The following is a 23,055-nucleotide window of genomic DNA, read 5'->3' as shown; positions in this document are numbered from 1 at the left end:
TGCTTCTCAAAGGACGTGCGACGATGCGGAGGGGGAAAAAAAATGGAAGAATGACTTTCTTTTCTTTCTTTTTGTTGCAACGCCGACGCTGCAGGTTTACAAGCGCAGAGGCGAGGGGCGAGGGCAGCCTGGGAGGGCAAGGTCAGCGAGGCAGAGTGGGAGTTGCGGAGCAGGAAGCATGGGCGCGGGAAACCTGAGACAGCGAGGGAGCCGAAAACGAAACACGAGGAATTTTCTTTTTTAGTTCTTTTTTTTCTTCGGAGGAGGCGATGACAGTCACGACGCTTTGGGTTTTTCTAATCTTTGTCACTTCTACATGTCCTCTAGGAGGCCTTGTCAGTCGTGTTCATCTCTTTTTGGTGATTACTTATCGCGTCTGCAAAGCAAGTCGGCGTTTGCACTGTGGTGCTACTACAATGAGTTGATCTCTGCCTGCGACAAAGAAGCGGAAGCACGTTTCGCTAAGCGAGAAAGTGGATATTCTTCGACAACTAGAAGGCAAAAAGCAGGCTGTTGTGGCCAAAGAACTTGGAGTGCACGCATTTAAAAAAAATTTAAAAAATACAGAATTCTGTAAGTAAACGTGCATTTTTTGTGTTCACTTGTGCATTTGTTTTTTCTCGTGAGAAACGAGTTGAAGGACCCACCGTTGTAAAGGCAAGTCATTTTGGTCGGTGGAAAATAAGTATTTATGGTAAATTGTTGGGCTTTCACTATAACAAACTTTCAAAATAACGAACAAATTGCTGCAGTCCTCTGAAGTACGTTATACCGAGATTTTACTGTATCTTGTAGCAGTAATATAATAACATCATTTCAATTCAACTTAGCATGTTTGATAATGTTAATATATAAATCATTGTATAAATGTTATGCTGCATTTTTCGTTTAATTCAAGTGGGAAGTTTCTGCAGTAGTAGGCAAGGGTTTGGGTTATGCTTAAATGGCCACACAAAGGTTCATCATGGCAGGCGAACAGAATTTCATCACGAAGCTCTACTGGTAAGACACCCTGTTGCAAACAAAAGGACGAACATCTTCAAGCTATGTGTGTAGACAAATATTTGTTGTGGCCCTGTAGGTCCCGCTTCAGCATCTGCTTGCTGTTGTGTAGCTAACCCCCATATGCTGTTGTGTAGCTAACCCCACTTGCACCGACTTCAATGAAGCACAAACGTGTTTCGAACGCACTGTCTTTAGGCTGTGTAAAGGCAGCATAAATGCACAGACATGTTTAAAACGCACTGCAATGACGGCAGTTTCAAGTCAAGTTCAAGTCAAGGAGCGTTTCTGAATGCGAGGGTAAGTCTTTCATGCTTACAGCCCGAAAGAAAATGCTGCCATCTTGGAGGCTTTGATAGGTAGGTTTCACATGTGTGTGCGATGCGTTCACGTTTTCATGTGTGTGACCTCACTTGTATGCGACGGTGATGTCGTGTTCCTGCAAGTGTAGGCTCCACCATGCTGGTCATTCAAAAGGGTTTCTTATGTTCGCAAGCCAGCACAGTGAGTGGTGATCCATCATGACCTTCGGCCAGTGCCTGTACAACTGCAAGGCACTCTTTCTGCGTGGTAGTGCAGTTGAGACTCCAAGCGTGATAGGGTGCAACTTTCATAAGTGACATCCTTTTCAATGCCATCGTGCTGCTGTATCAGTACTGCACATTTCTGTAGGCTGATGCTATACAGGTGCTTTTATTATGGTTTTGAAAGTCTTTTGAATAAAAAGCTAAGGTGGTTAATACCCTGAGTTTTGTTTGCACCTCTGTTGCAGAAAAAAATAGCTTAGAACTGTCTTTGAATTGCAGAAGGTATTATTTTCAAGGTGCTACGGTATAGTATATATCTTGCACCAGGTGATTATGGGTACACTTTACAGAGGAGTTTCTGTCACATGAGCAAGAGGAGATGACACGCGAAGGTTATGCCAAAATGAAGCGAGCCATGCAGCAACTTGAGGACCGCTTCAAGGCTACTATGGAACAGATAGCCGATCTGTCGGATCAGAAGCAGCAGCTGGAGCACTTAGTCACTCAGCTGCAAGGGGAGACAGATACAATAGGTGAGTGCATTCTTGGTGTATTCTTGCTACTAATGCCATTCTTTGTGCATTCATGCTACAGAGTCAAGGGAGCTCTATCTCACGATTTTGATTGAGCTACGAAGCTTATCATTTCTTCTTATCACCTCTTGAAAGTAACATAAAGGTGACAGACAAACACATGATGATTATTTAGCCTTCTGTGAGATTTGTGTGAATGGCCATATCATTTGGTGGCATGTTTCTACAATATGGTGGGGCAGTCTAGCATATGAAGTAAAAATGGGAAGCTTAGATGTGATGTCAACTTGTATCTGAGTACTTATCATTTATCTGAACAAGCTAAAGAAGTTTACTAATACAAAGAAAAGTTTTTCTTTGTGTTATTTTAAGCGATGATCATTCAGATAAGCTAAAGTTTCAGTGTAGCTTAGTTCTTGAATGTGGCAGTAAGAATGAACTGCACAGATAGAAAAAATACAGTGCACTAATGAGGGGAGGAGTCGGTGCAGCTATTTCCTGGCAAATGCATGCCATTGTAGTGTGAAAACGGTGTCTACAGGGGTCATTTACACTTATGACTTTAAACTTTTAACAGGGGTCAAAAGTTTAATCAGTTCACACTTTCCTTCCTGCATATGTTTGCCTGTATGTGCATATGTGCACATTGTACGAATGAATTTTTGAATAAGCTTGTTTAGTTGCATGACTGTCTCGGCTTCTTATTATTGTATCTCATATTTTATTGCTACGTGTACACACAAAAAAAGAAAAAAAAATACATAGCTTGGACATTTGCAAACCAAACCTCTTAAACATTGTCCTTACTCTTGGATTTTGTCGTCCATACAAACCTTGTTTTACTGTTCTTTTTTCATTTGAGTTTCATAGTCGCCTTAGCCTAGGATCATGAATTTTAGTACGTAGTTTCATTTTACAAGAACCGAGCGTTGGGCGAGTTGGTATTCCATTGTGAATGGCATTTTTGCAAAAAAAAAAAAAAACCCTGACAAGAAGGAACAGAGCACAGACAGGCGCAACGAATAATTGGAGTTTAGTTTTAAAAAAACACAGATATAAAGGAAAGGCAAAGACACATGGTTATAATTAAAGCTTGGCAGTGAGGTAATCTATCTCGAGTTTATGCAAGTTACTGAAGGAGGGAGGCTCCAGGTGCTTTTTCACTACATTTCATGCTTTTTTTCACTGCATGAAAGAAAGTGGGGAGTTGTTTTGGGGTTGATGTAGTATTTTTCAACAAGAACAAGCCAGGTCACATCTGCGCAGCGGTTGAAAGAAAAGTTGAAGGTGGCAAGAAGAAAGATAGAATTAGTGTGATGTTATGCACCGGGACAGATTGGTTGGGCGTGAAAAGTCTATCATATTCAACTATCATGTGGGGGTGTTACATTGGTCAGACTGGGTGCTGTTTAAATAACTAATTAATGGACCACGGAAATTCTCTGAAAAGGCAGCCTCCGTCTAATCTCTGCGTGCAATGCAAGGAATGTAGATGTCATGCTTTACTAAATGAAACAGAAGTGTTGTCGAGGCTCAAGGATAAGACGATACGAGAGATCATTGAGGCCTATTTCTTACATAAGTCCGATGACATGTGTGGCGAGGCCATTGGTGGACCTGCGTCAACTTGAGATAGATTATCTAACCGCCAACCTGCAATAATAACCACGTGTCCTTGCCTCTCCTTTATATTTGTGTTTTTCTGAAAATAAACTTCAGTTGTTAGTCGCGCCTTTCTGTGCTCTCTTATTTCTTGTCCGCATTTTTTTGCACAAAAGCCATCCACAACAGCAGTTATATTTTTTTGAGGCTAAATGATTGCTCTAGTCATTGTAATGTCTTAGGCCAAACCGCACAACAAATAAATAAATGAATAAATGTGTGTGTGTGTGCGTGTGTGTGCATGTGTGTGTGTGTGTGTGTGCATGTGTGCACACGCACGCGCAAGCGTGCATTAAGGATATGCATACATTAAGGACAAAACAAGTTTTGTGCATAATCAAGCCCCTTATGTGAACCCTTCATGTAATTGGCTTAGTATTCTTTATGTGGCAGGACCAGCTATGATTGAGAGCTTTTTTTACTTTTAAAGTAATTACAGATGTTCTCTCTTTCTCAACCCTTTTGTAGCTGACTACATTGCTTTGTATCAAGTACAAAGAGGTATTATGCGGAAGCGTGCTGCTGAGAAGGACGACTACATTTCACAGCTTGCTAAGGACCGGGAAGATCTAAAGGTTTCTAACTTTCCTTCTTTTTGCACATCTCCATCACTAGGGTAAAATTTATGCAGTTCCCTTTACGTTTTAATGCCTCTCTATGTCTGGATTATCTGTTGAGGTTTTACATTGGTAATAGTCTTTTCATATTTTATTGAAATTAGGAGGGAACTTAGCTTCTAGACATTGTGCAGTTAAGAAAAATAAAACGTTAGTCGCACCTAATATTGGATGAACGAAAAAGGCTTAGCAATCTGTGCAAATTATTCTTTGTTGATACATCATTTTTTTTTGTTCACTCTGTAGTGTACACATATCCCGAAGGAGTATGGCCACTAGCATGGGTCCGGTCTTAGCGAGCCACAGGACACACGTTAACCGTCGCCGTGGCGAGAACACGATACTGCTCAAGGTCGCAACACTTTATTATTTGTGACAACACCAAACGCAGTACAGCCTATTGCAAAGGCGCAGCGTGAAAGCAAATGGGCTTATCCACGCCACGGGCATAAAAGTACTATACACGGTGCCACGAGCACGTCTCCGTGGTAAAGGTGATTCACGGAGACACCGGGACCAAGGCCCGATTGCTTGAGCGAGGGCAAAGGCGCTCGCGTTGGCTTCGAAGGGAGACGGGTCGGCGTAGCTTGGCCACGCACTAGGACACCGTACCACCCTTTGGCCGAGCTTACGCAGAGGGGCAACAAAAGTTGAGCGTTCGCCTCGGGCGCGAGGTGCCGTCAGCGAAGTCCGACGAGCCCTGAGCGACAGGAGACGACGGACGGAAAAGATTGCGTGGCTCACCGTCAGCTGTCTCGGAGAGTATCTGACTTGCTCCCGACGCACGTGCACAAAACCTCTCGGGAGACCCTGCACGCGGCGCCACAGTCGGCATCCGCTACCGGGTGAGAGGGGTTAAACGTCACTCCGCTCTCCCAGCGCGGCAGACAGCGGAGGAGGGGAGTCATGTCCCAAAATCACCATATGATTGTGAGAGACGTCGTAGTGGAGGGCTCCGGAAATTTTGACCCCCTGGGGTTCTTTAACGTGCAACCAAATCTGGGCACATGGACCTACAACATTTCCGCCTCCATTGGAAATGCAGCCGTCGCAGTCGGGATTCGATCCCGCGACCTCTTTATCAATCATAACTAACAGGCTATGATGCCAAGAGAAGTAGAGGGAATGTTATTAGAAGTGATTGTAGTGGAAATGTGAAGAAAGAAATGTGTATGAAAAAGATAACTTGCCACTAACAGGGACTGAACCTGGGTCCTTTGAATAATGCGTCCGATGCTCTACCACTGAGCTACAGTGGCGGTCATCCCTCCGCCCACTTTATAAGGTGTATAATGTGCGTTTAAACGTGGGAGCGTCATTCAGGTCCTTCAGTAGCCATATATACCCTATAAAGTGCACAGAGGGAGGACCACTGCGATAGCTCAGTGATAGAGCATTGAATGCATTATTCGAAGGTTACAGGTTCAGTCTCTGCCAGCGGCAAGTTATCTTTTTGTCCTCTGTTATTTCTACACATTTACATTACAGTTACTTCTAATGACATCTCCTATACTTTTCTTAGCATCATTGTGTGTTAGTTCTCATTAATATTGTCTCTAACAAAGAAAACTAGCCCTTCAATTCCCAATTATTTCCTTCAGTCATAGCAAGGGTCTCGTTCTGGCAAACTTGGTGCTTTCAGATATTATGCGAGAGTCAGCTGCCAGCTCACACTAAGATCATTTGCCATGTGACGCCAACTGCTGAAGTTTAATATTTGCGGGAATGGCTGCTGGCTGCACTGACTGACACTCTTACGTTCAAATGGGTTTAAAGACCACACAAAGTTTCTGTCATACTCGTAAAAAGTACTTATGCACCGAAAACTGCTGTATCACATCTTCATAATCATCTGTGCTTATAGTACTGTTGCTGATGGGTTTTTTATCCTCCTTTCTTCTGTTTTTTTTTTTTTTGCATTCTGTACGTTTATTTACAATAAACTTTTATGTCAGTGTTTTTTTTTCACTATTGCTAGTTTGTAGGTACTGTCAAAATATTTTTGATATTTCACCTTCACCCCTTCATATATTGTAACTTACTTTTCTAGTATGTGCTTACATGTTCATAAGTTGAATTGTATTTTCTCTAATAATTAATGTTTGCATATATATATATATATATATATATATATATATATAAGGGAAAGAAGTGTATACTTAAGAGCTCGTTTTTCCGTGTTTTGACACAATATTAATGAGATCTAACAGATAGTAATGCCAAGGATTGTATAGGGCAAGTTATTAGAACCAATGGAATGTAAATAAGAAGAAAGAAAAGTGGGTGAAAAAATTACCAGCCATGAGCAGGAATCGAACCTACGACCTTCGAATAACGCGTTCAATGCTCTGAGCATCGAACGCGTTATTCGATTCCTGCTCACGGCTGGTTATTTTTTCACCCGCTTTTCTTTCTTCTTATTTTCATTCCATTGATTCTAATAACTTCCCCTATACATTCCTTGGCATTACTGTCTGTTAGATCTCATATATATATATATATATATATATATATATTATCTGTACCACCCCTCTTACACAATGCCCCTCGAGGGCTCTGTAAGGTACTGTTAATAAATACATAAAAATTTATAAAATTAAATATACAGTCGATTCCAGATATAGCAAACTCGAATATATCAAATTATTGGCTATACTGAACTGTTGAAAAATCCCCCTGAATTCCCCGTGCAATAGTATGGCACTGGTGCACATGTATATCCACGCGTGCCTTTCGTTGTCGAGCTCACCATTTCGCCATTCGTGACAGCCTCCTGCACCGACGTAATTACGACGCTGATGGCCAGCAGTGGTTACTCGTGATACCCTGCAGTCTGTGGTCGGAGATATGTGAATCCTTCCATTCTGATCTGCAATGTGCGCACTCTGGGGTATTCAAAACCTACCATCGCATTCGACAACGCTACTTCTGGTGCGGGATGTACCGCTACGTGCAGCAGCTTGTTCGCTCCTGCCTCGCTTGCCAACGCTGCAAACCGTCAGCACTCATGTCACCAGCCGGTCTGCAACCGTTACCTTGCCCTGACCGTCCATTTGGGCGCATAGGTATCGATTTGTATGGACCACTTCCTTTGACGTCCGCTGGCAACCGCTGGGCCATCGTCGCTGTAGATCATTTAACGCGATACGCCAAAACTGCCGCTCTCCCTGCAGCTACTGCGCATGATGTTGCGTCCTTCCTACTACATCGATTCATACTGCACCACGGTCCACCCCAGGATCTTCTCAATGATCGACGCCGTGTCTCCTTGTCAGAAGTCGTCGACAGCATTCTCACTGAGTGCCATTCTGTCCACTACCAAACTACTGCTTACCACCCGCAGACGAATGGTCTCACCGAACGCTTTAACCGCACCCTCGGCGACATGCTTTCGATGTACGTCGCCGCCAACCACTCGAACTTGGATACTATACTGCCCTTCATCACCTACGCCTACAACACCACCCTCAGAGCACGACCGATTTTTCACCTTTCTTGCTGTTCGGAAGGCACCCATCACACACCATCGACACGATACACCCGTACACGCTGGATCCATCTGAGTGTACACCTGTTTCTGAGACAGCCAGGCTTGCTGAAGAGTGTCGCGAGCTTGCCAAGACTTTTACGATGCATGAGCAAGAGCGGCAAAAAAGTATTCGTGATGGCTCTGCCACTTCTGAGCCCATGTTCCTTCCTGGTTCCCTTGTACGGCTCTCAATCCCGACCTCTGTAGCTGGCCTTTCTTCCAAACTACTCCTGAAATATGAAGGTCCTTACCATGTGATCGAGCGCACATCTCCAGTCAACTATCTTATCGAATCGAACCAATTGAACAATCTTCGGACATGCGCCATCGCGAGCGCGACATAGTCAACGTGGAGCGCTTGAAGGCTTACTATGACCCGCTCATAGTGACAAGCTGTTAGGTCGCCAGGCGGCTCCCTCTTCGACCCCGGGGTAATTGTAAAGAAGCCTCCGAACACTGAAATGAATCGAACTCTCAAGTGCTTTCTAGTGGGTCTACCCAAAAAGGACACCGCCCGCGCTGTGAGTCCGTGCTTGGCCCCGTTATTGTCGCCATTGTGTATGCTCGCTGTGTGCCGGCTAATAAATGCCATTATATATATATATATATATATATATATATATATTATCTGTATCACCCCCTTTACACAATGCCCCTCAAGGGCTCTGTAAGGTACTGTTAATAAATACATAAAACATTATAAAATTATATATACAGTCGATTCCAGATATAGCAAACTCGAATATATCAAATTATTGGCTATACCAAACTGTTGAAAAATCCTTTTGAACTCCCCGTGCAAAAGTATAGCACTGGTGCACATGTATATCGAACTCCCGCACAGCAGAACATGCGCTATATCGAATGCTGAGCTGCGGCCAAAGTCCAGAAATTGCATTTTTTCTAATGAATAGTGATTTCTCAGCCGCATTCTAACAAGTTCTGATCTCTTTTCGCTCACAGGTAATAAAAAGGAAGAAAAGTGAAAAGGCGAAACTCCATTGCATTGATCTAGTTCGCTACCCAGCACTTGCGAGTGTACCGATATGCTTTGATGCATGATCTGCAGGTTTTAATGCACGGGCATGGTGTTTTTCTAAAAGTCCTATTGCTGAGGGCACCAAAACGAAGTGATTCGGCGATCTCATTGCCATGTTCGCATTCGCTCGTGCACAAGGCATGCGAACGGAAAAGCATGGCCTTCAAAATGTGCAACCTTGTGACGCATTTTTGTTTTTGTTTTTAATTTTTAAAGCACCTATCTCAGAGGCTACACTTTCTTTCTAGTTTTTCGCACCAAAGCAGCGCCTGCTTACTACAAAACAACAGAGCCACAAGTGAAATAGTTATCACCAACATGTTGATGGTGAAAGCTTGCTCATTTATGGGCAGTGTTGTCTTTTGTGGCTAATAGACTTGTGTACTTCTCACCTTGTACCTGGTAAATCATCATTTGAGAGTAGGAAATAAACATTGATCTGCTCTTAGCTACAAAAATTATCACTGGTGCTAGGAGCGACATCAAGTAAAGCACCATCGTAAACTGTTTCCTTGCGGGCTTTGGGGCCTGGTGATGACTTTGGGTGCGCCATGAATCCTGACCACGGCATTCGGTGCCTCAGTGAATTCTGCGACTTGTTAGCGTTTCCGTGCACCATCTCTTACAGCAAGTGGCTTCATTGGAGCAGATGATAATGTCGCTGTTTTTGAATGCATTCATGCCGAGATCATGGCCGACGTTGTCGGTGCTGCGGAAGTGTGTTGCTTTCGCCACTACCCAACCTTCTAACACTCTACGGAGCTTACCTTGGTACTCAGCATCAATCAACACTGTTGGGGCCGAATGAGCTGGATTTTCTTTGTAGGAAAGTTTCAGTGATATTGAGGATTTAGACTGCGCGCAAGAAGTGATACAGGTTTAGAACTATTTTCAAGCCAAATAAAGTGCATTAACTTGCAAATAAAAATGTTCACACCTTGTTCTTTATCATACTGTGAAGCAAACCATTATGTTAGCACTTGTTGCGATTTTAGAAAACTGTTTAGAGGCCTGAGAAGCTCTAACTTACACCTTAATTATGCATAATTTATATTTAGAATTTTCAATATATCAAACTATTTCGGGATCCCCTTCGAGTTCGATATATGCTGGATCGACTGTGTACGCTATGGAGTGGAAGGATGAAGACCGCCTCCGTAGCTCAGTGGTAGAGCATTGGATGTGTTATTCGAAGGCCACAGGTTCAGATCCTGCTGGTGGCAGGTTATTTTTTCATCCACTTTTCTTTTTTCACATTTGCATACAGTTGCTTCTAATAACATCCCCTATACTTCTCTTGGCATCATTGTCTGTTACTTCTCATTAATATTTACACTTCTTTCTTTATCTCTTTATCGTAACTTATGCTTTACCAGCCACTTTGCTCTGTGGGTGCCCTGCCTGAGTGGTTAAAAGGTCCGTGCAATGTTTTTTAAAAACTATATTAGAATTTAGGTTGCTGTATAATCAAATTATTTATCATAAATTAAATGCAACCAAATGAATCCAACTGAAAATCAGGCCAAGGAAAGCCTTTATTTATTGTTTTCGACTGTAGTGTAGTAATCATGGCATAAATTGAAATGAAATTAAGTGGATGAAAAATCACCCCTTCAGTTGATGGGATCCGAACCCACAACCATCAAATTGCTTGTTCACTGCACTACTTATACAGCTATAACAGAAATCACTGGTTATACCTGACAAAGAAACGAGCCCCTCGGAAATAATCTCCTTCTTTTATATTCCATAGATTATGCGACAAAGGCAGCTATAGGCCCCTCTTTTTTTGCACCGCATTTTCTTGTCGTCTTATCGCTGATGACAGTAACGCCTTGCACAGCCACTGATAAGGCTTAGTAGTTGTGTTCTGTGCTGCCAATAGTCACAACTATCTGCTCATGTATTCTTCTGTAGCAGGTCGATGAGCTCTAAATAATAAGTGAATGGACAAATGAAAGTATGTGTGGAAGTGACCAATTAGCATAAATACAGGAGTTATGATAACTTCATGTATGGTATCCTCTGTTTAAGTTTTTGTACCAGGCATGTTTGTGACTACGTTTTTGTGAAGCATTTGCTTATTTGAGTTGACAAATTTCGCAGTGAGGGTGTATCTGCTCAGTGTACCCCCATTAAGAAATAAATAGATGTTTTTTTTTTGGTTGGAGTCTAGCTTGAGATTATTTTGGGTCAATAATTGAAAGAGTAAAAGGTCAGCATTGTTCAATGTCTCGTAAGTATGACAGTATTCAGCAGTTTGATGTGTTTAAAGTCTTAGCCTCAGTTACAAGGTTGTCACTGTGGTTCTTGCATTAATCCTAGGCCAAGTTGGCTGAATTACAGTGCCTCATTGTGCGCTTGTTGGAAGAGCGCCAACAGCAATCGGGTGAGCCCCTTCTGCCTCTTCCAGGGAAAGCCCTCACAGTGTCATCATTGTCTGGTGAGCGTGCATTCCTTATGTATTTGTTATGTTGTTGAAAAAGGCCTTGATAAATATTTTGGAAACAATTAAATTTGAATATTAAGAATTACCATACTTTCATTGTGAAATCGGAACATCACAAATGATTTGATGCCATTTCCCGATCAAGAGTGAGATTTATGTGCTTGTTACGAAAAAATTGAAACAGGCATCTAGTCCAAACCCATAGCTGTATGTGCACATTTTCTTACTGTACATCCCTGGGTTTGCAAGGCCAGCAGTCTTGTAAGAGCTTGTAAAATGGCAGCATATTACAGAGATGGTCACTACAGTTTATGCACCCAAGGAGAGAGAGCTGCATTAGTCTCTTGAAACATTCCACCTCTTGCATTAAGTGTTTTGCATTAAGTGTTAATGCAAAACTCTTGCATTAAGTGTTTTGTTGGTGAGATATGGTTACAGATGGGATTACAGTAGACTCCAGTTAAAAAAACTTGAAGGGACTATGGTCATCTCATCAGGAGTTCGTCTTATCAGAAGTGCGCCCAAAAAAATAGATGCTAACATGACAAGTGCATCCAGATATGTTGCTTCAAAACACTGCATAGAGTATACTTGCAATGTGGAAGAATGGAACAATAAAAAGCATTTATTTGGCTCAGCTTGATGAAAACTATGCTTTAAGTAGTGTGTTTACATGATTATCGTGAGCAATTGATTTTGCGAGCTCATAATAAATATGCTCATGAATAAATTGCTACCACATCTTAACAGTAAAACTAGTGCGACCCTATTTCGTGATCAGAAAAAAAAAAGTGGGAGAGAGAAGCCCAATTTTCCTTCAAAGAAGGCAAAAAGTTTTTCTTCTGGCTGTTCACCTTCTGTGAGCGTGTTTTACTGGCTTTGATATCACTTAAGGATATGCTTCTATTGCATGGTCTAACCTTGAAAAAGCCAATATACGCCGAGTTGCTTGAGAAAGTCTCCGACATTTTTTTTTTTTCGAAGTTTGGATATTTTCTTGCTTTCAGCTCACAGTAACTTTTCCTGATTGACGTGCAGCTGAAGATCTCTGTTTGGGCTACTCACGGTCACAAGCTTTGGGCACACAAAATAGACATGATGCAGCTATATTTAGTGCGAAATCAACTTGATTTGTCGTGCACTTTTATAATAAAAATGAAACATCACAATTTGCACTTCATTCGGAACAGATACAGTGCGCACAGGTTCTATGCAAAACAACGTGAACTGACCACATGTGCTTGGGCACCATTGTGCGACAGCGATGACAAAGCATCTGGCCCCTCTAAAGGGAGTGCTAGTGCTTCTAACATAGTTTCAGTTTCGTATGAGATTATAATGCACAGACAATTTTTGTTCCCATTTTCCCATTCATTTGGTTTTTTCTTCGTCCCCTATTCTTTGCATTTGCCTCTTTAGCCAAACTCTTGTGTTTTTCTGTTCTCCATCGTACTCCTGTTGGTGAACTGAGGAAAACAGGGAGAATAAAATAACACAATGGCTTAAGGGTCCCTGTAGTTAGGCCTGTTAGGCAGTTTACCTTAAGGGGACTTCAGACACTCCTGAGAGCTTTTTGTTGCTCTCTTTTCTGATAAAGCCTGCCCTTTCTCTACTTACAGGCTAGGGGTGAGGAAGATTTCAGCTTTATGTGCTAATGTTTCTTTTCCACTTTCTCCTTCCACGTCGCAATTTGCTTTGAGTTTTCGTGACAGAAAATTTATCTTTTTCCCTATTTCGCTTGCTCTTGTTCACCTGAATGCTCTATCAAGTCTACAATGTTTGTTGCACAGAATTGCCATTCTCGTCAGTCACTGTAAGAGTTCATTATAACAGAAGAAGCCTGTTACCATGTTGTCTTAAGCAGATTTTTTTTGTATTGAGTTTATAGGAAAACAAATGAACATACATCTGTTGTTTATCTTGAGCAAGAATTTGTCTTAATGGGAGTTTACTGTATTTTGTAAAACTAAGTGGGATATCAGAATCTGGTTGCCTTTTGCTTAAATTTAAATGCTTAATCCTTATTTCAGAAACAGTTGACAAGTAATGGCAGACACGATCTGTATTCATCTGTTGCTGATTCGTTAGTATATACAGCTCTCTTGTAATTTTAATTATATTTTTAATTGTATTTTAAAGGCTAATAATCAGAATGCCATGAGATCATTACCACATACTAATAAGCAATTGAATGATATGCAATAAATGAAAATCTGGAGGCTATTGACAGTATACTGCTTATACTATAAGGGTATCAAAATTTTCTGGATAAAGTTTTTTAAACTTTCTTAATATTTATGTTTTATTCACACTATTCTGAACCTGCACTGCAAATTACACCAGCGCCATAATTTGTGTCGGTACTGAGCCTAGTTCTCAGCCACTTTTCTTGGTATATGTGCGAGCCAAATTGAAACTGTGCATTTTTAAACTTTTTAATACTCTGTTTTTCCAACAGACCAATTTAGAATTCTTTTAAGACTAAAAAACATTGTAGTCAAGGCAAATGCTGCATGTTCTTAGAAGTTCTAAGCACATATTACATATTAGATTACATATTCCTGGACCTTCAAAACTTAACTGTGATGATCTTGACGGAATCAATATCTTAAATATCACCATACATGCATGGGAATGGTGGTTGTTTTATATGGGGTTTTATTATCCATTCATTTAGAAAATTAAACCAGCCAGCAAATGCTGAAAACCGGTGTAAAATGCATACATATTTGGAATAAATGAGTTTCATCAGCAAAGGAAGCTGGGGAAAAAATTGGTAGGTTTTTTTAAAATAAAGGCCCTGCTGCCACAACTACATGGGCTATTTGGAGGTTATTAGCCATGTCATACGTACAGTACAAATGAGTCTGTAGGCCCCAAAAGTGTTTAAACCTTTCACTGCAAAGTATTTACATATTGTACATTTTTTTACACTTTGCATTATCAGTGACATTGATCACAGGCATTTGAGCAGGCATAACAACTTTTTTTTAGGTGATTTCAAAGGTTAGCATTCATAACAGACATGTGCACACCAGTGTCAGTTAGAGCCATAATTGGCACACCATCTACATCAGCATTATGGAAGTTTCGATGTACGGACAGGGTGAATATACTACCTGCATGCATACAAACACATGCATGAGCATACATAAAGCGGGCCCCAAATTCTTTCCAATAGCCTAGAATTGTCCATAGCTTTATCAAATTGGCTTTCGCTAGCAGCTGTGTTGCAGGCCAAAATACGTGTCTGTAACTTGACCAGCCTTCCAGGCCAGGGCATTTTTCGTTGGGTCCAGTGATAGGTTTTTCTAAGTGTTGCCGAATGAAATAAGATTATGTGGCTCCATGCCTGTTGCCGGCATTAAACCAATCTGAAAGAACATGGCAGTGGCTGTCAGGAAGCCATTTCCCAGCGCATTATCCTTACACAGATTTAATAGCCTCTATCCCACTTCATACCACATCTGGTAGCTGTTGTGCTTTTGGGTTCTTTTATAAATTTATAACTTTTATAAATTTGTGTAATATCTAGTGGTGTGCAAACATTCGAAATTTCAAACAATTTTCTAATAGTGTTTACTATTTCATTTGATTCACCCTAGAATTTTATTATTCTAAACTATTTGAACTTCCCAAAGACGAATACAGTAAATGCCCAATTAAAAATGATCCCTTCAGAATGTTAGCATGTTTCACCTCATTACACTCTTGTATTGCTGAAAAGCTATGTTTCAGTCTCCGTTACGGTTGTAAATGTATTGACTTAATAAAACACTGCTTCCGACATGGAGACGATAGATGTGACAGGGTAGGGGGAGGCTCAATGCTGTTTTGGACCTAAAATTAGCGCAGGAAGTCTGAAAAACCCGCTGCCAAAGATTTCTGTCATCCAAATTTTCAGATGTTTTTGGTACATATTCACTTCTACAAGGCATGTTTGGAACTCCATGCTTAAGGGAGCACACCCTTGTTCTCCAAATCAGTTGGGCTTCAACAGAAGTTGAAAAAGGAAGAGGGGCTCAGAAAATAGCATCTTTCACTTTCACATGTAAAGTGCTGTTGGCAACACTTTAATTGCACCAAATCATGTACATTAATACAATTGGTCTCTGTACTACCTCACTCCTGATATGACAACTTTGAAACACCATACCGCCAGCGTTTCATGAACCTAGCTTTCGAAAAGAAACACTTTCATGTTGCTATCTCATAGGAATATAAGATAGCAGCGTCCCTAGGAAGCCTCTCCTACTCTTTTTTTCTTCAATTTCAACTTCACTTAGAAGTGCTCAAAAAATATTCTAGAAATATTCGAGAAATATTAGAAATATATTCTATGTAATTCGCACTCGCACCACAATGTTCGAACTCACTTATCACTCATAATTTTGCTATTCGCATAGCTGTAGTACTATCGACTGTGTTTACAATGCACAATTTATATGTAGAATAGAAGTTCAAGTGGTAGAGCTAATTTATACTTTGCTAACATTTACAGATGCTCTTCAAAATGGACCAAACGCTGGAGATACTGGGAGCAAATCATTAAATGGCTCCTCAGATGAGAAGCAGGAAGATGTCACTGCACAAAAAATTATGCATCTCTTAACTGAGATTGAAAGCTCAAGTGCTGTTGAAGGCTCACCTGTTCCGGACACGTTCCATCCATGCCCTGTGTGCTCAGGACGTTTGCTGACTGTCTAGGAGCAAACTGAGGCAGGTTTGCATTTTGTAAAGTACTTTTGAATATTTTGATTTTTGTACCATCAACATAAAAAAACATTGTTGAACAAAAATGCATTTTTGCTGGTTTGGCAAGTTTCCTTCTGGAATCAGCATAAGGACGCTCACAATTTATGAATAATGCGGTTAAATCTACCAATCGCTTTAAATTAAAACTAAAATTAATAATGTATAACATTCATTTGTCACTCGAGCAAATGAAAAGTCTTTGGAAACCAATAAATATAAAACTCTATAAAATATGATTTTCATGAAGAGAGTTATAGTTATGTTACATGGTGCTGGACAAACCTGGGGAAAGAAGCTACAAAGAGCTTACCGGTATTAGCTGCTACTGTGCTTACACCAGTGTACAAATTTTTGTATCTTAAGAGCATTTTAATTTTCTGTGTCATACATTATTTTGAGGAAACCCATACTTTATTAATCTATAAGCAGTGATATGTTTTCATTCTTATCATGGGGACTTGTTTCTGTGATGATGATAGTTTGTGCAGCTGAACATTTGTGTTGGTGCATATTTGTTTAGTCACGACCACTGGTGAAAGAAGCCGACTCAGGTTTTCATTGTCTGTAATAATTCTTTGCAATGTTCTTCAGAACTGCTATTCCCTGTCTCACACACTCCAGAATCATTTAATTGATTGTCGCAATTTGATGTTCACAGTTTTCTTAGAACGTCAATTTGCTGGTGGCTAGGTTACCCCTATTAGTTGTCAATGGAAATTGCAGAACTTCCTTTGCTCAAAACTCTATTAAACTTTCTTACACAGAGATTATAGGACACTGAGTGCACCTCCCTTGAGATAAAAATAAAAGAGTTCAGTTAACAGGTGCCTGTACGACAGGGATATGAATGATGCCACGGTTATGTAGCGACACAAAGCGGCGCTTCTGTGTGCGGGGCAGAAAGCGCATGCGCCTGCACGAGAAAGTTATCTTCGAGATGAAAGGTGATAATAAAAGTCAGATGTTGTTTGGGACGGGAATGTTCACTTGCCCAGCTCTGCCGAGCGCCGCGTCTCAACATTGGTGACCCGGAATACAGACACAGCGAACGGAGTGTCGAACCAGCCGCAGTATGGATTCAACGTCCACGACCGACGCCCCTCCGACAGTCTTCTCAGTCGACAGTAAGCTGCCCTCTCTTTGGACTGCAGACCCCACACTTTGGTTCATACTAGTGGAATCTCAGTTTGCAGCCAGACGAATCACCGCAGACCTTAGGAAATACCACTACATAGTCAACAGTCTGCCGCCCGTCATAGCCAGGGAAATCGGGGATCTGTTGCTCGCACCACCTGTCGAAAACGCATATGCAACGCTGAAAGAAACTCTTGTTCGCTGAGTTACGCCCTTCGAATCACAATGACTGCAGCAGTGCTTCGCGGTACGGAACTCGGCGACCGTACTCCTAGTCAGCTTTTGCGGCACATGGAACAGTTGCTCGGTGAGACATCAACCACGACAGATGGAGCATTGCTCCGAGAACTTTTTTTGCAAAAGTTGCCTTCAGGCCTCTGCATGATCGTCGCGGCCTCAGAGCACAAGGATTTAACCGCAGCCGCCAAACTTGCTGACAAACTAGTAGCAATGACCTCGCCCACACCCATGGCTGCCGTGCAAGCGCAACAGCCTTTAATTGAACTTCAAAACATGCCTGAGCAGATTTCTCGACTTGCCGAAGCAGTATCAGCTTTGCATGGCTGCCGTGCAAGCGCAACAGCCTTTAATTGAACTTCAAAACATGCCTGAGCAGATTTCTCGACTTGCCGAAGCAGTATCAGCTTTGCACGCAAGCAGGAGGGCGCAAACGATAACCGAGCCTAACACGCCGCTATCGCAAAAGCTGCTGGTACCATCGGACGTTCGGAAGTAATGCGTGTAAATGTGTCCCATCGTGCGCGCACTCGGGAAACAGCCGCGGCAGGCACTGAGGGCGACCAGTGCTTATACGTTGCCTCCAAGTCGTCCCTGGGTATTCTTTATTACCGACTGCTACAACGGAATATGTTTCTTAGTTGACACAGGCGCCGAAGTGAGCGTTATACCGGCGTCACAAGCTGAAAGAAAGAAACCTAGTGCATCGCCCTTGCAAGCTGTCAATAACACGGTGATAACAGCATATGGCCATCGTTCACTTTCGCTGAACCTCGGTTTCGGCAGAACGTTTAGCTGGGTGTTCATAGCTGCTGATGTCAAATTTGCCATACTAGGCACAGACTTTCTCCAGTTCTGCAGTCGACGTCCTCAACAAACAGCTTCAATATCCTGTTTCTTGGGAAGCGGTACAAGGCACGCCGTGTTGGCACCCTTCTATGAGCCCGGCCTTGCTTAGTCCGAGTGGAGAAGCGTACTTCACCGCAATACTACAAGAGTTCTCAGAGTTGACGCGGCAGCCACAGGCATTTCCAGAAGTAAAGAACGGCGTTCTGCATCACATCAAAACCACAGGCCCACCGGTCTATGTGCGACCACGGCGCCTGTCACCTGAGAAGCTGCGATTGGCTGGACAGGCATTTGTCCTCATGATGGAACTCAGGATAGTACATCCTTCATCCAGCCCATATGTGTCACCTCTTCACATAGTCCCAAAATCGACAGACGGTGATTGGCGCCCTTGCGGGAACTATCGAGCGCTGAACTGGGTAACCGTGCCAGACCGCTACCCAGTCCCGCACATTCATGGCATGACCTCCTTCCTCCATGGTGCTACCATTTTCTCTAAAATGTATCTTGTGCGGACATATCATCAGATACCAGTAGCACCGGAGGATATTCCCAAGACCGCAGTAACAATGCCGTTCGCAATGTTTGAGTTTCTATGCATGCCTTTCGGCTTACGCAACGACGACCACTTTTCAACGGTTTATGGATGGCGTTGTTCGTGGCCTCGACTTTTGTAAGGTATACCTCGATGATCTTCTGATTGCTAGCAGCACTCCTAAAGAGCACGATAGGCATCTGCGTTCCGTACTTCAGGGACTGACAGAGAACGGCATCGTTATCAATATGGCAAAGTGCGCGCTTGGGGTACCGACACTATCATTCTTGGGCCACAGCATTTCAAGTGCCGGAGTGCAGCCCCAGAAGGACAAGGTGAAAGCAGTATGGCAGTTTCCACAGCCGAAAAACCTCCGCCAGCTTCGAGAGTTCCTGGGACTCGTGAGTTTATACCGCAGGTTTATCCCGAGATGCGCCAACATCCTTCACCCTCCCCACAGCCTACTTGCGGCATCTGGATCTAAAGCAACTGCCATTCAGTGGAACGACCAATCCACACAAGCATTCCGGATGATTAAGGAAGCTCTCGCAAATGCTACCATGCTCACGTACCCGCAGCCGGGTTTTCCTCATTGCGTCATGATGGACGCCTCCGACGCAGCGATTGGAGCCGTGTTGCAGCAGAGGGTGAGCTGAGTGTGGCGACCAATATCCTTTCTCTCCAGAAAACTGAGTTCGTTCGAACGAAGGTACAGTACCTTTGGTAGGGAAATCCTGGCCATATACGCGGCTATCCGGCATTTCCTACATTATGTGGAAGGACAAGAATTTTTTGTGCTCACGGATCACAAGCCACTCACCTACGCATTGTGCCCGAACTCCGATTTGGGTGCGCACGTGGCATGGGAGCACCGCCAAATGTCGTACACCGCCAAATTCACGACAGATATATGCCATGTTAGTGGCATGGACAATGCTGCTGCCGACGCTCTTTCGCGCGGTCCAGTGAATGCCATCAACCTGCCGAGCGGCGTGGACTTCCCACACTTACGACGGCTCAACGCAGTGATAGAGAATTGTAGCGCTTGCTGACGTCTTCAACCAGCGCCTTGAAGTTGCAATGGTTGGCAGAACCCACAGGATTCGTATGCTGCGACATGTCTACAGGCAGGGCCCCGACCGTTCGTCCCCTCGAACCTTCGTCGCAGCATTTTTGACTTGCTGCACAGCCTGGCGCACCCCGGGATTCGAGCCATGTAGCAGCTATGCACAGCGAAATTCGTGTGGCCAGGAATAAACCGAGATGTCCGACACTGGATACAAGAGTGCCTCGCATGCCAGCGCTCCAAAGTTCAGCGACGTACTGTGACCCCTTTGGGATCCTTCCCTCTGCCGGACTGTCGATTTGCTCATGTGCATGTTGACATTGTGGGACCACTGCCGTTGTGTCAGGGGCAAAGCTACTTGCTAACCTGCATCGATCGCTTCACGTGATGGCTGGAGGTTTTGCCCATTCCAGACATGACTGCTGATACCGTCGCCCGCGCATTTATCTTCCACTGGGTGGCCCGCTTTGGAGTGCCGGCAACCGTGACTACGGATCGCGGAACACAGTTTGAGTCCGCCCTATTCGCAAGTGTCACCCGGCTCTTGGGTACTTCTCGCATCAGAACAACGGCCTACCATCCGATAAGCAACGGTATAGTGGAAAGGTTCCATTGCCATCTGAAGACGAGCCTGATGGCTACTGCAAGTCACAGTTGGGTGGAAGCACTGTCGTTTATTCTTTTGGGCGTTAGGACAGCTCTGAAAGCAGATATTGGATGCTGCTCTGCTGAACTGGTGTACGGAACAACGCTTCGCCTCCCAGGGGAGTTTTTCGGCGCCAGTAAGGACGAGAACGTGTGCGGAAATGCGGACTATGCCGTGCGACTGCGAGACATCATGAGCAAGCTAGGCGCTGTTCCTCCGCGTCCGCCCTCAGCCCAGCCAGTCTACGTGGATCGGGAACTCTCCTCCTGCTATCACGTGTTTGTGAGGCACGAGGCCATACAGCATCCACTCTGGCCCCCGTACGACGGGCCTTTCAAGGTGCTGTGACGGGCAGACAAGCACATTATAATCGACAGAGGTGGTCATCACGACGTGGTTTCTCTAGACCACGTAAAACCAGCACACGTGGACTCTGACAGCGAAGCACCTGCACCACCTCGAGCTCCATCTTCGCAGGCACCCCCAGCAGACCACGTAGCGCCGCCGCAACAAGTCCTCAAACGGTTCACGCGAAGTGGACGGTGTACAAGACCCCGGTGCACATGAACTTATGAACCGCAGTTGGTCGTCCGAGTGCGGCCGTTGTGCGCGCAGTCACTAGGGGGGGAGTCCTGTGGCGACACAAAGCGGCGCTTCTGTGTGCAGGGCAGAGAGCGCATGCGCCCACACGAGAAAGTTATCTTCGAGACGAAGGGTGATAATAAAAGTCAGTTGTTGTTTGGGACGCGAGTTGTTCACTTTCACAGCTCTGCTGAGCACCGCGTCTTAACAGTTACAGCAAGGGAACCACCACTATCTGCACAAGTTGAAGGTGCACACTGTTTTCCTCATGCATTCTGTGATATTGCAATGTTTGGTTTCAGTATGGAGTCCACTGCTATAAAGCTAGGAGCAATACATTATTTGGAAAAGGTTGTAGAGCAAGGAGGCAAAGTCTTGACTTACCATGCCCTGAGCTACTGCGTCCAGCGTTTGCGGGGTGCTGTTTCTCTGTGCAGGACTGTCAAATTACTGTAGGCTGTGTTCAGATAAGAACAGCAGTACATGTCCGCTAAACCCCTTTAATTTTGCCAAAAAGACATATTCTTTTTTCTGAGTTCCCAGGACCACAAAACCACTTTTGGTTTCACAAAAAAAAAAAAAAGAAAAAATTACCTTCTTAAAGAAAAATCATAAGTGTCCACTGAGCTGCAACCGCTTCTTTCGAATTTTGCCAAAATGGAATTTTGATGAGATCCCGCAAAAAAAACTGTTGTAGCTGTAGGTCTGAAAAGTTTAGGCCACATACTAAGACTAGTTTTCTTTGATAAATTGTTATTGCTTGGCAGTTTTAGCACTGTTCTTTCAAGCGAAAAATTAATGAAATCAGCACACAGTTCAATATTGCTGAAATTTTAGATTTTCTTTTCCTTTGCGCATATATATGTCAGACTTCCAAGAAATTTTGGGAGAATTTCCACATCTTGTGTCAACAATTTTGCAGAACGTAATTGTCGAGATTGATGTCAAACATTAAGCAGAAACATTTAACTGAGGACTTGTCTATGAAAAGTCACAGCTTTGCCGCAAAGGCAAAGCAATGAACGCGATAGCGACAAATTGGAAGGCCACGTGCAGAATGGAAAGCAGATCGAAACATGCCCCACGTTTCTCACGTAAAAAGGACCCATGAAACGTACTCACAGGTACAGGTTAACGCGAATAGGTGTGTCAGTTGTTACTTCGCTGTGTCTGAGAAGCGCGCTCTTTTCGTAAATAGAGGCTGTGCATTCATTGCAGTGACCTTTGTGCGCCCGGTAACTACAAGAGAATCGTTCTGACGAAACTCAAAGGCTAGCCAAGACGTATGATTGTCCCCACTGCTAGATAAGGGCACGCCATCGAGCGTACACCCGCTTATTCTCTACGCGGGTCAAAGTACGCGTGAGAGATGAGAGCCACCACACGCTTACTGCGCCATCTTGCTGATAATGCTGAAAACACAATAGCCCCTCCCCTTGAGATGCCCACCAACAGCGGTAAGTGGTAGATATTAATAGCTTGCCGTTTGAATGCTAAAGGAGGTACCTCTCAGTGGCTCAGTGGTTAACGCCTCGCTTTCACGACGTGGAGGTCCCTCGTTCGATTCCGCATGCCACACTCCTTTTTCTGGAATTTTTTTCTTTCTTGCGTTTTCACATATATATATATATATACGTCTACATATACGGTGCATGAGATCGACGCCGACGTCTACGTCAATGCCGGTGGCGAAATCCAGCTGAAAGTGTCCATATAATTGCTATCGCAATAAAAATGAAATATTTCGAAGACCAGTAAAAAAATCCATCTTCGATTTTCTGCAAGCTCTTCAGAATTAAACCCAAGCACATGCTCTAACTTAATTTGTAAAAGCATGTTGCATTATTTTTGTGAGAATGGAGAGTTAAAAAACACGAAAGGTGATAAAAATGA

At 43.3% G+C, this 23,055-nt stretch overlaps 1 protein-coding gene across 3 annotated transcripts in view; it reads left to right on the top strand.

Moving 5' to 3' along the window:
• LOC119187719 (golgin subfamily A member 2) overlaps positions 1-23,055 on the top strand; it is a 157,413-nt gene that overhangs the window by 122,188 nt on the left and 12,170 nt on the right. For all 3 annotated transcript variants that reach the window (XM_075878546.1, XM_075878545.1, XM_075878547.1), the window contains 4 exons: positions 1,880-2,062; positions 4,193-4,299; positions 11,235-11,352; positions 15,860-16,077. In XM_075878546.1, coding sequence (XP_075734661.1) covers positions 1,880-2,062; positions 4,193-4,299; positions 11,235-11,352; positions 15,860-16,065 — 614 coding nt within the window. In that variant the 3' untranslated portion in view covers positions 16,066-16,077. The remainder of the gene's footprint in view (positions 1-1,879; positions 2,063-4,192; positions 4,300-11,234; positions 11,353-15,859; positions 16,078-23,055) is intronic.

This window comes from Rhipicephalus microplus, chromosome X (genome assembly GCF_043290135.1).
Source record: "Rhipicephalus microplus isolate Deutch F79 chromosome X, USDA_Rmic, whole genome shotgun sequence".
In the NCBI taxonomy this organism is placed as follows: Eukaryota; Metazoa; Arthropoda; class Arachnida; order Ixodida; family Ixodidae; genus Rhipicephalus; species Rhipicephalus microplus.
Note: the sequence above shows the minus strand (reverse complement) of the source record. Positions and strands in the feature narration are given on the sequence as shown.